Source organism: Sinocyclocheilus rhinocerous, unplaced genomic scaffold (genome assembly GCF_001515625.1).
Source record: "Sinocyclocheilus rhinocerous isolate Xijiao unplaced genomic scaffold, SAMN03320098_v1.1 scaffold2216, whole genome shotgun sequence".
Classification (NCBI taxonomy): domain Eukaryota; kingdom Metazoa; phylum Chordata; class Actinopteri; order Cypriniformes; family Cyprinidae; genus Sinocyclocheilus; species Sinocyclocheilus rhinocerous.
Genome location: NW_015641008.1, coordinates 215,023 through 229,172, shown reverse-complemented (window position 1 = coordinate 229,172; position 14,150 = coordinate 215,023). Strand labels below are relative to the sequence as shown.

Here is a 14,150-nt window from a genome sequence, read left to right as displayed (position 1 = left end):
CAAAAAAAAAAAAATGTTTAAACTGGATCAGAACGATCCGGGTTTGGAAATCCCATGTTTTGCTATTGAGGATCAGGTAATTTTACCGTCCATCTCTCTCTTTCTTTTTTTTGGCGCTGTTTTGAGTCCAGATTAAGATCACTCAGATCCATATACAAACATTTCCAGATGACCAAATCTGGATTACCAGTGCTCTAAATGGAATCACAATGTAGGCTACTAGCTATAAAAGATGAACTACAGTAAGAATAGTTGTGTTTTGATTTGAACAAACAGAAACTAGCACAGTTAATGAATACAAACATCCGCATCCATTTTCAATTTCTTTTAAACAGTCAAGCCTCTCATCTGATCCACAACAAATAAAAGTAAACAAAAATACATGCAATAAAATGTTTGGTTCATCTCTTATGATTGTGTCATCATAATTAATATAAAGTGACTAATGACATTTAAAATTAAATATATATATATTTTTAAATATATTATTTATTAACAGCTGTTTGAGTGATAATGTGGACAATATATATATATATATATATATATATTTACTTTTATGAACTGAAAAGAAAAGCTTTATAGATAGCCTACTCTTATTTTATGTGCTTTACCACCGTAACAGTTAAACAAAGCAAGTGCAAAATATAAATGTTTGAATAAACATTTTATTACATTTGGTTCCTGAAAAAAAATACTGGGCATTTTTTTGGATCAACGGGATCCCAATCTTAATAAAAATATATGTTACAACACATACCAAGGTTTGATCCAGTTTAAAACTATGATTTCAGATTTCTTTTTTTTTCTTCTTATGAACAACCCATTTTCAAGATTGGATCTGATCCCATGTGGTCTTTGACTTTTATAAAACCCCACCAAGTGAACTACCCACTAGAAAATGCACAGTTATTATTAAAATAAAATATAAAAACTTCAAGTTTTCTGTTAAATTGCTTTCATTACAAAATTACAAATGATTTGGCACTGTATAACCATAATTCTCTTTGGCAAATTAAACAAGAACAAACATAAATCATTCTTAAAGCACAAATTTCACCCCCCTCTGGCAATTTAGTAACCATTAAAATAAATAAAGCAACATATTAAACCTTCAACCACAACATGAAGAAAAAAAGTACAATCAAAAATACAACATAAAGATGCAGTCATTGCAAGTGCACAGTAATTCATCCTTGTAATCCACTATTTAATAAACTCAAAGTTCAGTGTTCCTGAGGTTTGACTGAGGCACATTACATTCCTTATTAAACTCACAGCCATTAAGGAGCTTTGAGTAATGCTTTCTGACCGTTTCATACAGTGGAGCCAAATGGTTCATGTTGGGAAAGGTCATTAACTTCTCATTGAGAAACAACTGTATTCTGAGTCCATCACTGCATTCGTACAGGACAAAGACTAAGTTTGCAGCATAAGGTACAATCTGACTGGAGCGGAATGTGCGGTTGTGCTGCAATGAAAAATTCTCTGCAGTTAAAGGTTTTTCATCCTTATAGAAGGACATCAGAGAGAGCAGAGGCAGCAGGGTTTCACCATGTCCAACCTGGATGGTGGCAGTCTTTTTTACCCCTCCAAATCTGTTAGATTACAGGAGATAGTAAAAACACAAATGAACACAAACATCAATATGTTCTACGGAGTATTTTAAGTGGACAAATACGCCACAAATGGGACGGGAACCAGTCCACATCTCAATCTCCTAACCTGTAGTCATTAGCAGCCTTTTCAAGACGCTTGAAAATATCATGAAAGAGAGGGCAGCTGGATTTACGGTTGACGTCATGTCCATATCCCCTCTTCCAGTACTGTTTCAGGTCATTTTTGTACTCGAGGACCTAACAAGAGGCCAAAAACATGTTACTGCATAAGAGAACATACATTTGGTTGCCAAGTTTAATGTGGCTGAGAAACTCAGGAGAACTCTATGCTCAATAAATCTATTTTATGAGCTCAAATCTAATCTTAAATTCAGAGTATTCCCTAAACTGCTTTTTTTTTTTGTGTAGTTGTCATCATTGCAATAGCAAAGATGTAATAAATGCTGAATAAAAACAGTTCTATGTAATGGAGCTGACATATCCAATTACTATTTGAATCTTAATACCATTCATGATTAGATCCACTGAAAATGGAAGTGTTTAATTTCCAACCAGACATACGTACTTGAGCGTCAGACTCATCCAGCAGATCACACCAAGGGGAGTTCTCTGATTTGATGGCAAACTCATAGGAACACAAAAAGAAAGCTGCCTCTGCCATATCTAGCAAAAAAAATTTAATCAAGATTAGGATTATTTTAATTGACACATTTACATTTAACAACTACAACTGAACAGTCAGACAAATTGTCCACTAGTATAAAAAGCAAGATTACCTGGGGTGAATTGACTGTATGGAATCTGAAGGCGACTGGATATTTTCCTCCGTACTGCATCCATTTCTGCTGAAGATTTAAAGCGTTCTACCTCCTTCAAAGCTGTTTTGTTTTTCTCAACACTTTCAACAAATCTCTCGCAATGGTCAAAGAATCTCATGAGTGAATCATCCACATAGTGTTTGTAATCCATATCTATAAAATAAAAAGTGTGGTTACTTGAACAACAGTTACCAAGGCCCATTACTTCAACTATAAAGTTTACTGGATTACAGGTAAACCCCACTTGCTGCAGAGTTGTTTAAACAGTCTATAAAGATAGTAATAGGCACTTTATGGCAGATTTACCAAGGACATTTCTCATGGTGTTTCAGTGTCTTTATACGCTAGCCCTAAAAGTGCTGTAGTCAACTGAGAATTCAGCAATCTGCCTTTGTTTACTACCAAGGTGGGACTCGAAAATATTTGACTCCACTGAATCTATAAAAAAAAGTCTACAACTTTAATTTAAATCTGAAAATAAACAAAGTTGTGGTATTATTTAAATGTAAAGAAAAATATGCACTATGAAGTAAACATTAATAAGAAATATTTAGGATTTTGCTGGAAATCTTCTGGAGTTATTGGTCATTAAGAAAGTTAACTCGTGTTGATCTAAACCTGTATGAAACATAAAAGAGGATATTTTGAGAAATGTTCCAATGATTTTCTGTCCAACAGAAGTCAGTGGTCACCAAAACTGTTTGGCTACTAATTTAACATTTTCTAAAGTCATACAAGTCACGAATGACATGAGGGTGAGAAATAATTTTTATTTTCTGGGTGAACTATCTCTTAAGTTAAAATGTTAAAGAGACCAACAAAACATCTATTAAGTAAGGGACACTAAGCCTACCCTGAACATCCCAGAGTCGGTGAAGACCCTCTTGAAAAGCTTTGACACTATCAACACAGCGATGCTTGGAGCTGGTGATGAACTCAATGCGGTTGGCACGGAGATGATCCTCAGAAATCAAAGTGGGGAACGACTGTGCCAGTCTCACAGCCAAATGCCTGTGGTCATCGCACCCTTTCTCCACCAGTCTGCCGTCCATGTCTTCAGTGTACCACATTTTCCATGTCTTAATGTCATTTAGCCACGAGGCTGAACCCGACGCGTGAGACACGACCAGTTCAAACAATCGCGCGATCTTTTTCACATTTTTGGTGGTTGGATAGCGCGTCCCGTGACGTATAACCGACACCATATGAATGGCACGGCAATCTGGAGAGGGGGGAGCTACCAGTGATTTGTTTACAAACAAAATGTCATCTAATAGATGTGGGTTCACTTCCTCGTACCTGCCTTTTGTCCCAAAGTGATGCGCTATCGCCGGTATCGTTGGCCTGGCAAGTTTAGATAATGACAAACCAACCATAATGCTCAAAGAAGTGATAAGAAAGTTCGCGAGGAAGTAAGTTGTTTTCATTTCTGGATGTGCGATACCTGTTTCACCTAAAATACCCGTAGCTTGGTCACCTGTACGTTCATTCAATCAGGATTGCCAGGTCTGTGTAACAAAACCAGTCCAATTGCTACTCAAAAAAAGGGATAACCACGGCCAAAACGAGCACTATCACGTTCCGGGGGGAAACCGCTGACTTGGCAACACTGCATTCAATGCCTAAGTGAAGCCAGCCTCAAAATCGAGATACAAAACCTTCCGGGTTAAAACACAGCTATAATATCAAAGAACTTACCGATTGTTCTAATGATCTCTCAGTGATTGATTTCAAACATATTACTGCTTTACATGGTTTACACACACACACACATATATATATATATTTCAAAAGTTAATTATGTTCATAGCCAACATGTTTTTCTATGTATGCGTTAGACGGACGTGCCTTTTTATCTATTTAGCTCTGCGGCTTTGCAGTAAGTGCGCATGCGTCTCGTGTTTTTCAAAGCAAAACGCGTTCTGTGTGAATTGGCCCCTAAAGCCTTGTTTTGTACAGTTTTGTTTTGAATAAACAAAGTAAAATATACACAAAACACTATTACAAATTGAGTAAAAGGGTTGGAAGTTACTGGATTTATAGCTATTGTTGTGGAATTTTCTTGGGTGCGGCCAATGAAGTGGAGAAGCAGAGTTCCAGATGTCAAAAAATAAGACTTTATTTAACAAAGAAACAAAGCCGGGAAGACAGTCACAGCATACCAAATCATTCCAAAGTCTCTGTTTGTCAACTTATATTATATACCCCTTGTTCTCTCCAAATTTGGTCATTTTCTGTTTTTTCTTTGTTCCGGTTAATTTTTATTGGCCTGATTTGCCACAATTGTTTCCAACTCGTTTGGCCTTGTTTTCTAATGGTGGAACATGGTCCGAGCTAAAAAAGCTTTTTATTTCATTGGTTGGTAGTGGTCACATGAGGAGGTGTGCGTCAAATCCAGCCACCTGCTCCTGATAATATTAGATTATTTCATGTTTACTTCCACTGTCTACTGAAAGGTCCATTGTCTAATGAAAAGACCATTATTCGTGTTGTTACATTATTTCAAGTTCACAGGTGTACTTTGTAATGAAAGGTTCACTGTCTAATGAAAAGACTATTATTCGTTCTATGACATCCAGGGTTAACATAATTCAGCATATTACTTTATATATTGATTACTTTCATTTTCACATAATACTTCAATAAAATTACACAATACTATACGCTGTTATAGATTTTTATGACTGAATGTTGGCTTGCAATCCTTGTTTAATTTATTGTTTCATACAAATTAAAGCGAAAACATTTGTTTGATAATTTTTTCTTACAATAATTTGGTCAACAGGTGGAAGCCTGATGATAACGCATGTTGTTCTGTTATAGATTTTTATGACTGAATGTTGGCTTGCAATCCTTGTTTAATTTATTGTTTCATACAAATTAAAGCGAAAACATTTGTTTGATAATTTTTTATTACAATAATTTGGTCAACAGGTGGAAGCCTGATGATAACGCATGTTGTTAGGTCATTCACAATTAGCAGAATCCCAGCCCATGAATTAGAAATATGTTTGCATCTTCTTAAGTTTGGCAGCAGTATACTGCATAAATGCAAAAGAGACTAATTTACCAAAAGATTACACTTGTAGGTACTACTATTAGTAGGCTATAGTAATCTAAAGCTAATCAAAAAGAGTAGACTACATGAAGGCAAACACATTGACTTGATGAATAATGACTGTGATATGGTCAGTGACAAGTAATATCTTACTTGTTCGTTAAATAATAAGTTAAATAAGTTACATTTAGCATGTGCTATGCTAGCTGTTGATTTTAACGGAATAAGATTAATTTCCAGGGCCACAACGCCATTAGTTGGAGCAACTTAATTGTTTGAATAATCAACTTATTTGTGTTTATGCCACAAATTAAGTTCTTCTAACACAATGCATGGTAGTAGATTTTATGAAATCATTAGAAGTCTTCATAACTCAAAATGATTAATGTGTTGCGTTAATTTTTTTTAATTTATTTATTTATTATTAACTTTTGTATAGTAAGTAACTTCTGGGCTAACTGTAAAGGTTTTGCACACAAATAAATTAATATTATTTTTTAAATGTGTTTAAAATGATGTGCACACATGGAATGAAGACATTTTTATTTTATTTTATTTTTTATTTTTTTTATAGATCAGATGAGCCATCAAAACTGCCATGCCAATAGGTGTCAGTATAATATGGAAGCCCATTTCCGCCACTGAATAAAAAATAAAAAAAGGTAATTGCGACTTTTTATCTCACAATTCTGCCCTTTTTTTCGCAATTTCGACTTCACATCCTGCAATTCTGACTCTTTTTTCGCAATTTCGACTTTACATCCCGCAATTCTGACTTTTTTTCTCAGAATTGTGATACACAAACTCGCAATTCTGACTATTCTCAGAATTGAGACATAAACTCGCAATTGTGAGAAATGAAGTCAGATTTGTGAGATATAAACTGTCAATTCTGATTTTTTTTTTCCTCAGAACTGCATGATATAAACTCGCAAGTGCGAGTTATAAAGTCAGAATTGTGAAATATAAACTCGCACTTCTGAGAAAAAAAGTCAGAATTGCGAGATGTAAACTCGCAATTGCGAGAAAAAAAGTCAGAATTGTGAGATAAAAAGTCACAATCACCTTTTTTATTTTTTATTCAGTGGCGGAAACGGGCTTCCATAGTATAAAGTCCAAGACAACTGGATAAAAAAAAAAACTGCTTGTGTGCCTAAATTTGTTGGCTATGTTTATTTGTTAAAAACATAAATTAAAAGAAAGAAAGAAAACAGTGATTTGTTAGTCACTGTAAATGAACTACAATATTTATGGTTGTTGATATTGTACAACATTAAAATAAAAGCAAAATGAATGGAATAATATCTGATAATGCTTTGACACATCATAAGTGGTGAATCCTAACTCATACAGTATATTCAGCAGTTTCAGGTCTCTAGGTGTCTGTGTGGTTGTCTCCCCAAGTGTGTTTGTTTTTGTCTTTCAGCTGGCCGGATTCCCAGGGAACAGGTAGCATTTTCTGTCTGTTGAAGTTGTATTTCTCTTACTCTTGTCTTCTACATTATCTCTGCTCTAATCCGAGTTAGTCCGGTGTGTTTGCTCCTCTTGGTCTTGATTTCTGCATGTTCTCTGGATTACATCTTTTTGATTCAGGTCTCAGTTTGATTGCCTGGTCCATTCACTCTTCTGACGCTGTCGACTCCTCTGCTCTTTGGTTTACCCTCTTGGATTAGCCCACTATATCTGCCATCTCTCTGTGCCATTTCTCCTTGGTGCCTGCTGTACTGTCCCTTTCCTTTGTTTCCAAGTGAGCTACCTTGTTTTTGTTTCCTGTCTTCTAAGATTGATTTGAATTTTTGACGTGTTTAAAAAGAAAGTCCTGCTTTGCCATCAGTCTGCTCCTGAATCCTTTGTCATTCTGACAGCATTGCAATCATGGAAGAAATATATGAAGAAGTTTTGAATCTCTTCACTAAAAATGTGTACAGTATGTACCCTGTACAGTACAACAAGACAGGATGGCAGAATTTGAGGTAATATGTCAGAGGTTAGTGACAAAGTCATCATTTTGTGCCAGAAGTACTTTGAATTTGGTAAATATCCAATATAAGTTAAGCAGGTTAATTTATGGTTGCAGATGGCAGATGTTGTACTATGAAAGAAGGAAAGCGGTGAAGACCAAGTAGGAGTACACACTGCTGTTTGAGGAATTCCACAGCACACCAATTGTGGCATATTTAAAACCTGGAACGTATTGTGTGCCAGGCATTACTGGCCAGGGATGACCATCATGGACATTGAGAAATGGGAAATAATTACATATTCTATTGCACATGTAATTAAGCTTTTACCAATCATACAGTGTTTTTGCGACTGTTGCGTTCCACTGTATTGTTGAAAAGTATGGTAAATTGTTCATGGTTCAAAGGTTCATGACAAGATCTAGCAGTCTTTGTGCTCCCTTAATGATAACATAAGAGATAGGCTTGCATGTCTACTGCATTTGAGGTCATACAATAGCAAAAATGTAAACCCACCACAATTTTTTAAAAATAAATTGGGGAACATGAGAAGTTTATGACAATCAATTCCAAAGTCAGGGAAAGACCCAATAAGTATTGAAAACTGGAGTCGCATATCATGCGTTAACAAGGATGCTAAATTGTTAGCGATTATACAGTATTTGCTGAGAGGCTTTGTTTGGATATATTTATTGATGACTGCCAATTGGGATTTATGTGTAGCAAGTATATTGGAAACAATATTCATCTTGTAAGCAGTTCCTAACAGCCAATCTGTATAATGTGTAATGTGTGTACTTTGGAAACAGGTTAGTATTTTTTTCCTTTGACAATGAAGAAGGTTTTTATATAATGAAAACTGATTAAATATGTGGAGGATGAGCTTCCCTTCCTTACTAATTGCAGCAAATATGAGGCCATTTGAAAGAGTTTATTGTTTATCGTTTATTGACATTTTCAACATCATTGCAAGTACTTAAGAGTACTAATGTAACATCAGACAATCCATATTACAAATGTGATTTCTAAAATCCGTTCACATCAATATTCACTAAATTCACTTTGTCAGTGGTGACAAAATGTTATATCTTTTTAGAGAGAAGGCAGCACAGTCATCATCTGAATTAGAGACAGTGACTGCTCGTTACGGAAACTCTTACACCATGTCTACACTGCATGTGTCCGTTGTTGCACATAACAACTTGCAGCTGTCTACAATAAGGTGTCAAATGTTCCAGATTCATTTGTCCTGTTGTCTAAAGTAGATTCAGAGTAAGTCAGAAATTTTTACTGCCTATGACTGACTGTAATGGGTTATGTGCTTTTGAAGAGGCACTTGCACTTAACTTGTGTAGGCAAGGTGTTACTTAATTTTTTTGTAAATAAGTTTGTACTATTTTATGTATTTCTGTAGATTTACTAACATGATGCTAATCCACAGTACTTTAGAAATAAAGTGCATTTGAATATAATTTAGACAAAATGTTTTATTTTGATCAAAGGTAAGATTTTACGTATTTGTAACTGTTAAATAACAAGTTTTTAAAAAATTTTTTTTTAACTGTACTCTTTTTTTAACTGTAGTATTCGCTGACTTTTGAGGTTTGATTTGAGGATTGTAAGCTGCAATGTTGCATAGCATGGACACGTTCCAATTGAGAATGGGCAACAAATTCTATCTGGATACTTTAGATTGGTCATAAACCCTGTGTCTCACCTGGTTGCCCATTGACGACAACATTGCTCAGCAAAATTGCTCAAATAGTTGCCCCATGTATCATCACCTTTACAGTGCATGTGTATAGCAGCTAGCCAATGAATATACATTGATTGCACAGTTGGGACTGAGGTGCATTATGACATTGAATGAGTGCATTCAGTAATGTTCACCATGGGTGTCCCCTCAAATTGTGCCCATAAAGGGTATAGGGGGCAATTTTGGACACAGCCTAGTAATCCTGAAGACCTTCATTAGCTTGTTATGGTTAGAGTTGGAACTAAACTCTTTAGGAAAGTGGATCTCAAGGGCCAGACTTGCCCACCCCGACCAAAAGCTTTTGCTTGAAGAATACTCAAAACCAGCACTGCCCTGATACTAAACACTCTCTACATTAAAATGAACCTGATGCATTTATGTAGACTCACCAGTAGATGGAGTGAGAGACATGTCAATGTTGTCATGATACTTCTAAGGCCCAGACCCCTTATTTGACTCAAGTCATCAAAAACTGATTTGTCAAGTAAATTCTTTAAAGGGATAAATCTTCTTAATATAGAAAAAGTAACTTAGTGCAATTTTAATGTGCGTAGTCACTGCTCATTTTTTTTATTGAAACATGAATAGACTTCAATTCACTTTTAAATAGCCTAATGCTTTAAAAAATATTTTTTTATAATTGTTAACATTTTTGTTTTAATAGCAGCATGGATTCAGATGTTAAGACTGTATGACCTCTATCCTTAAATTGCTTCAAAGACAAAGAAAAATATATTTTTCAACACATAAACTTGCTTTATGTTTTGTTCATAGTGTGCACTGAGCCATCCATAGCAAAGAGCTCCTCTTCCTTGTTGTCCACAACACAAACTGCCAAGACAAGAAGGAAAGCTGCCATGACAAGGAACTCATGAATGGAAGCTGGTTCTGTGGCTATGAGAGAAACATTTCGGCAGCCAAAAAACCTCTGGTGCAATGGTGGCAAGAAATTGCCTTGACAGGAACCACTGGAGCAGAATTGGTAGGAACTTTTGGGTTGACTGGAGCTGCCAAAAAAAAGAAGCTCTGGGACTGAAGAAAATGAGACGAGGCCTTTGGAAATGAGGCAGCACGACATGGGCAGCCAGGTGCTCTGGAACCCAGCCGGCTGTCTTGAACCTCTAGGTAGCTCTGCTACAACGGTCGCCAACACCAGATTAATTATAATTAATAAATATATATTATAATAGAACTCTAAATATATATTTTCCTTATTCTCTCTCTGTTTGTAGCTCATTGAAAGTGATCATTTGCTTGACATGGTTGCTTTTCTTCCCACAGCCACATGTGGGCATTTTTTACATCTTTTGGTATCTGACATTACTACAGGAAAATAATAGAATTGCCTGAAAGCTGTTATAACTTAGAAACTATAAAAGATAATGTTGTCCAGTGTGTTGGTATCTGACAACTGATTCTAAACGTAATGCTTTTTGCTTTTGAATGAAGTTTACCAGACTGTCCCTTGTTTGTTTTTCATTTGTTTTGTTCGGCTATGAAAACTTTGGAAATTACTATTGCTACATGTTCTAATACTAAAAACCATTTCATCATTGAGATAAAGATGATGAAGATGTCTCTTAATAGTCTTTCATCGACTGCTGCTTATCCACCACTTTAGTTTTAAGCTCTTCCTTACTCTTACATTGTGGAATACTATAAAGCTGAGTACTACAGCTACAAAAATGCTTTTTTGCTGAGGGAGCAGAGAATTAAATGACACGTTTTTACAAACAAACTGAGCTACTTTTTTGAAAACACCACAGAAAATAGAACATGCTTGTAAAAAATGTTGTTTAGTGTAACTTTAGATGATCTGTGTCACTGTTGATATCATCCATGTTGATATCAAACTCTTGTGAGTTGAGCATATGGACTTTCAGCATTGTTTAAACATACAGAAATTGAATGCAAAAGAATGTACACTACAAAACCAATGTGGTTGAAAACTGTCACGACAGCCGAATTTGGTCAATGTAAACAAATCTCAAAATACATTTTACATCTCAAAATACAGGTGTAAATACTGTTTACACAAGCAACCTAAAAGTATTAAAGCAGTTATGATTTAAAATAGTAATACTTTAGTACATGGTATATACAACTGAAAGAGACTGTATTTATGTACCATTACAGAATATTTGAAGATACTTGATACTACCATAGCACGCACGCTGGTAATAAACAGCAGAATGCAAAATCAAGCTTATAACAAAGGGAACAACATTCAATATGATGTGGATGTTAAAATTTAAACCAATGCTATCATGAAAAGCCAATGTTGGCACCACTGTATGTGGGGTCTTTATGTAAACATCTATGAAGGTTATGTCCATTGTCTATGCTATCAGCTTCTACCAGCAAACATGTGCAAGTGGCTTGCAGAGGATATGCAGTGACATTGTCTTGCTCTTAAACCTGCCAGTCTATAAAAGTTAAAAAATGGGACAATTTTGCACTGTACGTGAGATTGTACACAGGTGCAGGAGTTTTGGAGAGAGGAAAATTTACAGATACCATCTTAAAAACGTATTTTAAATTTTCCAACGAAACCAGAAATGTTTATTTTGGGAATTTTTCCTGAGAATATTGTATAGCAGCACTCGGAAACTTTTTGAAATATGTCTAATAGCATGGGAAGAAAGTAGAAAAACCACCCATTATACAGTGGATCAACAACATGTTTGTCAATGGAAAGGATTACCTATATTCTGAAAGGTAAAGTGTCTTTATTTGAAAATATTTGGAAACCCTTTATATCCTTTATTTCATGTTCAGATTTTTGTAATATAATGAAGGAGGGAGAAAGATCAAAGAATCAAATTACTTGATTCTTTTATCACCTTCAGCCACAATTTATTATTAAGCTGTCTGTCATTTATTAATTTACTGTTTTTACTAAATTACCCCTTTTTGTTTTATGATTTGTATCCCAGGTATGCATGACTAGTATCCCCAAGTTCTCTTATTGTGTGGTGTTTTGAACTGACTTGTGCTTTGTTTCTTTCTTCCCTTTCTTTATGTTAATTGTTGTTTTTATTTTAGTATTATTAATATGTAGAGAGATTTAACCCATTTTTTCTGTATACCATACTGGCAAAATTTGTTAATTCTCAATAAACAAATTGTTAAAAAAAAAAAAAAAAGTGGGACAATATTAAATTTTTTTTAGTATTAAATATATTATACTCTGTTTCTTTTGTTTTCATTCAATAGCTTTCCTTCATATAATGCTAAACATTTAGCAAGTTGAGTATCTCTCGCTCTCTCTCTCTCTCTCTCTCTCTGTAATATACATATGAATGAATGGATGGATGGTTATTACTATTATCTGGTGGTGTGGTGCGTACATCTTATCAATGCAAAAATGTATTGCTTAAGTAAACTCTGTTTCATACTAATCTACAGATCCCAGGTTTCCACTCTATTGTAGACTGGCTAAACAGGTTCTCTACAAACAACCTGTTGTCAGCTGTTTTGACAAGAGATTGACATTAATTAGTCAATTCGGCATCAGAGCTGTATTATTGAATCAAATGCATCTTTGTTTGGTCTAAGAGTGAGCTGGGTGTTACAAGTGAAGTTCATGGGAGAGTTTTTTTGCCCTCGAAAAAAGGAAAAATGCAAACAACATTCTCTTCCTGAGCTTCAGCGGATATCTGTTTCCCACACAGGATGTCATTCCCACCCTGAAGCCCCTGTTTTCCCTGCACCTACTTCATAGTCTTTCCCTCACGCACAGGGTCTGGCTGTGTGCTGCGGTCACAGAACATTACATTCTGCTCTTTTGATTTCCTCATATCCAGTTATACCTTACATAACATCCTCAGATGGGATCACTTAAATATTTTAGATGTCAGTTTTAGAGACACAGAGACAAAACTCTCTCAGTTTCATAGGACTGAGGGAGTCTACGTTTATTTGACTGAATGATGCCATCAGCAAAATACAAAACCTGTTTGCTGTGAAGCAATAATGGGACATTTAAATCCATGCAAATGAAGTGAAACATCAGAGGATGTTTTTGTTTCAAAGGGACAATGACTTTCATGAGCTGTTGAATGGATTTTGCATGATTCTTCGGAAAGCCGCAAAACACATTGCACTCAAGATGGAATTCATGACACAAAAGGTTAGACATTTTGGAGGGATAATGACCTCAGCTTACCTGGAAAATAGTCTGACTAATACTGGCTGACATGTGGTGTCCGGAAAAACAGGCAAGTTCCTGTACACTGTACAGTCTCTGTAGGAACCTGGGATTCTCCACCCTAATGCTGACATCATTCTTGCATATGAAGTTCAGGATATTGCATATTACCTCATTAGACCTGTTTCCAGGTCTCTTATATTCAGTAGAACTTATTATAAGAAATATATACATAATTTGTTTGATGTGAGATCCTTTGAAGTAGCTCGCGAGATGTTTATGAGTACAGTTGTGGTGCCAAGAGGGATCATGAGGCATGTAATTACTAGTCAAGTGCTCGTATTATTTATAGAGCACCGTATAAATTAGCCTACCAGTTTATTAATTAGAAAATACTATACTTTTAGAATTGAACAGTATCAACTGAGTGCCATACAGCTCTCTACTGTAGTGCTGACATTCAATTGAGACATCAATTGGGAGAGTAATGTTTTTTTTTAAATAACTGATGTTTCAGAAAAAAAATTGTATATATCTTTAAAAAAATAATAAAATAAATACGTAAATAAATAAATAAAAATCAAAAGAAGCTACCGCAATGATCATTGTCAGGAAGAAACTCGCAGACTGATCTGGTATGGAGTAGAGTACCTAAATGAGTGGAGCAGAGCGAGAGATTTCTTCTGCCGATTCTATTTATAGAGCACCGTATAAATTAGCCTACCAGTTTATTAATTAGAAAATACTATACTTTTAGAATTGAACAGTATCAATTGAGTGCCATACAGCTC

At 35.3% G+C, this 14,150-nt stretch overlaps 1 protein-coding gene across 2 annotated transcripts; it reads right to left on the bottom strand.

Annotated features, from left to right (window-relative positions):
• Positions 1 to 796: 796 nt before the first annotated feature.
• LOC107753454 (multiple inositol polyphosphate phosphatase 1-like) lies at positions 797 to 4,013 on the bottom strand. 2 transcript variants are annotated; one of them, XM_016569597.1, is made up of 6 exons: positions 3,734 to 3,793; positions 3,288 to 3,656; positions 2,393 to 2,587; positions 2,182 to 2,279; positions 1,723 to 1,853; positions 797 to 1,595 (listed from the first exon to the last, which is right to left on the bottom strand). In XM_016569597.1, exons 2-6 carry the CDS (start codon positions 3,637 to 3,639, stop codon positions 1,217 to 1,219), a joined length of 1,155 nt encoding a protein of 384 aa, XP_016425083.1. In that variant the 5' UTR covers positions 3,640 to 3,656; positions 3,734 to 3,793; the 3' UTR covers positions 797 to 1,216. The 2 variants fall into 2 exon arrangements, with proteins under 2 accessions (XP_016425083.1, XP_016425082.1); XM_016569596.1 differs by having other exon boundaries at positions 3,288 to 4,013.
• Positions 4,014 to 14,150: the final 10,137 nt, after the last annotated feature.

What these genes read in the sequence shown, in the direction of transcription:
- LOC107753454 (XM_016569596.1), bottom strand. Translation starts at nt 3,861, where the DNA reads ATGAAAACAACTTACTTCCTCGCGAACTTTCTTATCACTTCTTTGAGC. An exon ending in CCGACTCTGGGATGTTCAGG is followed by an intron (nt 2,588 to 3,287) that starts GTAGGCTTAGTG and finishes TTTATTTTATAG; the next exon opens with ATATGGATTACAAACACTAT. An exon ending in TGGATGAGTCTGACGCTCAA is followed by an intron (nt 1,854 to 2,181) that starts GTACGTATGTCT and finishes GCCTCTTGTTAG; the next exon opens with GTCCTCGAGTACAAAAATGA.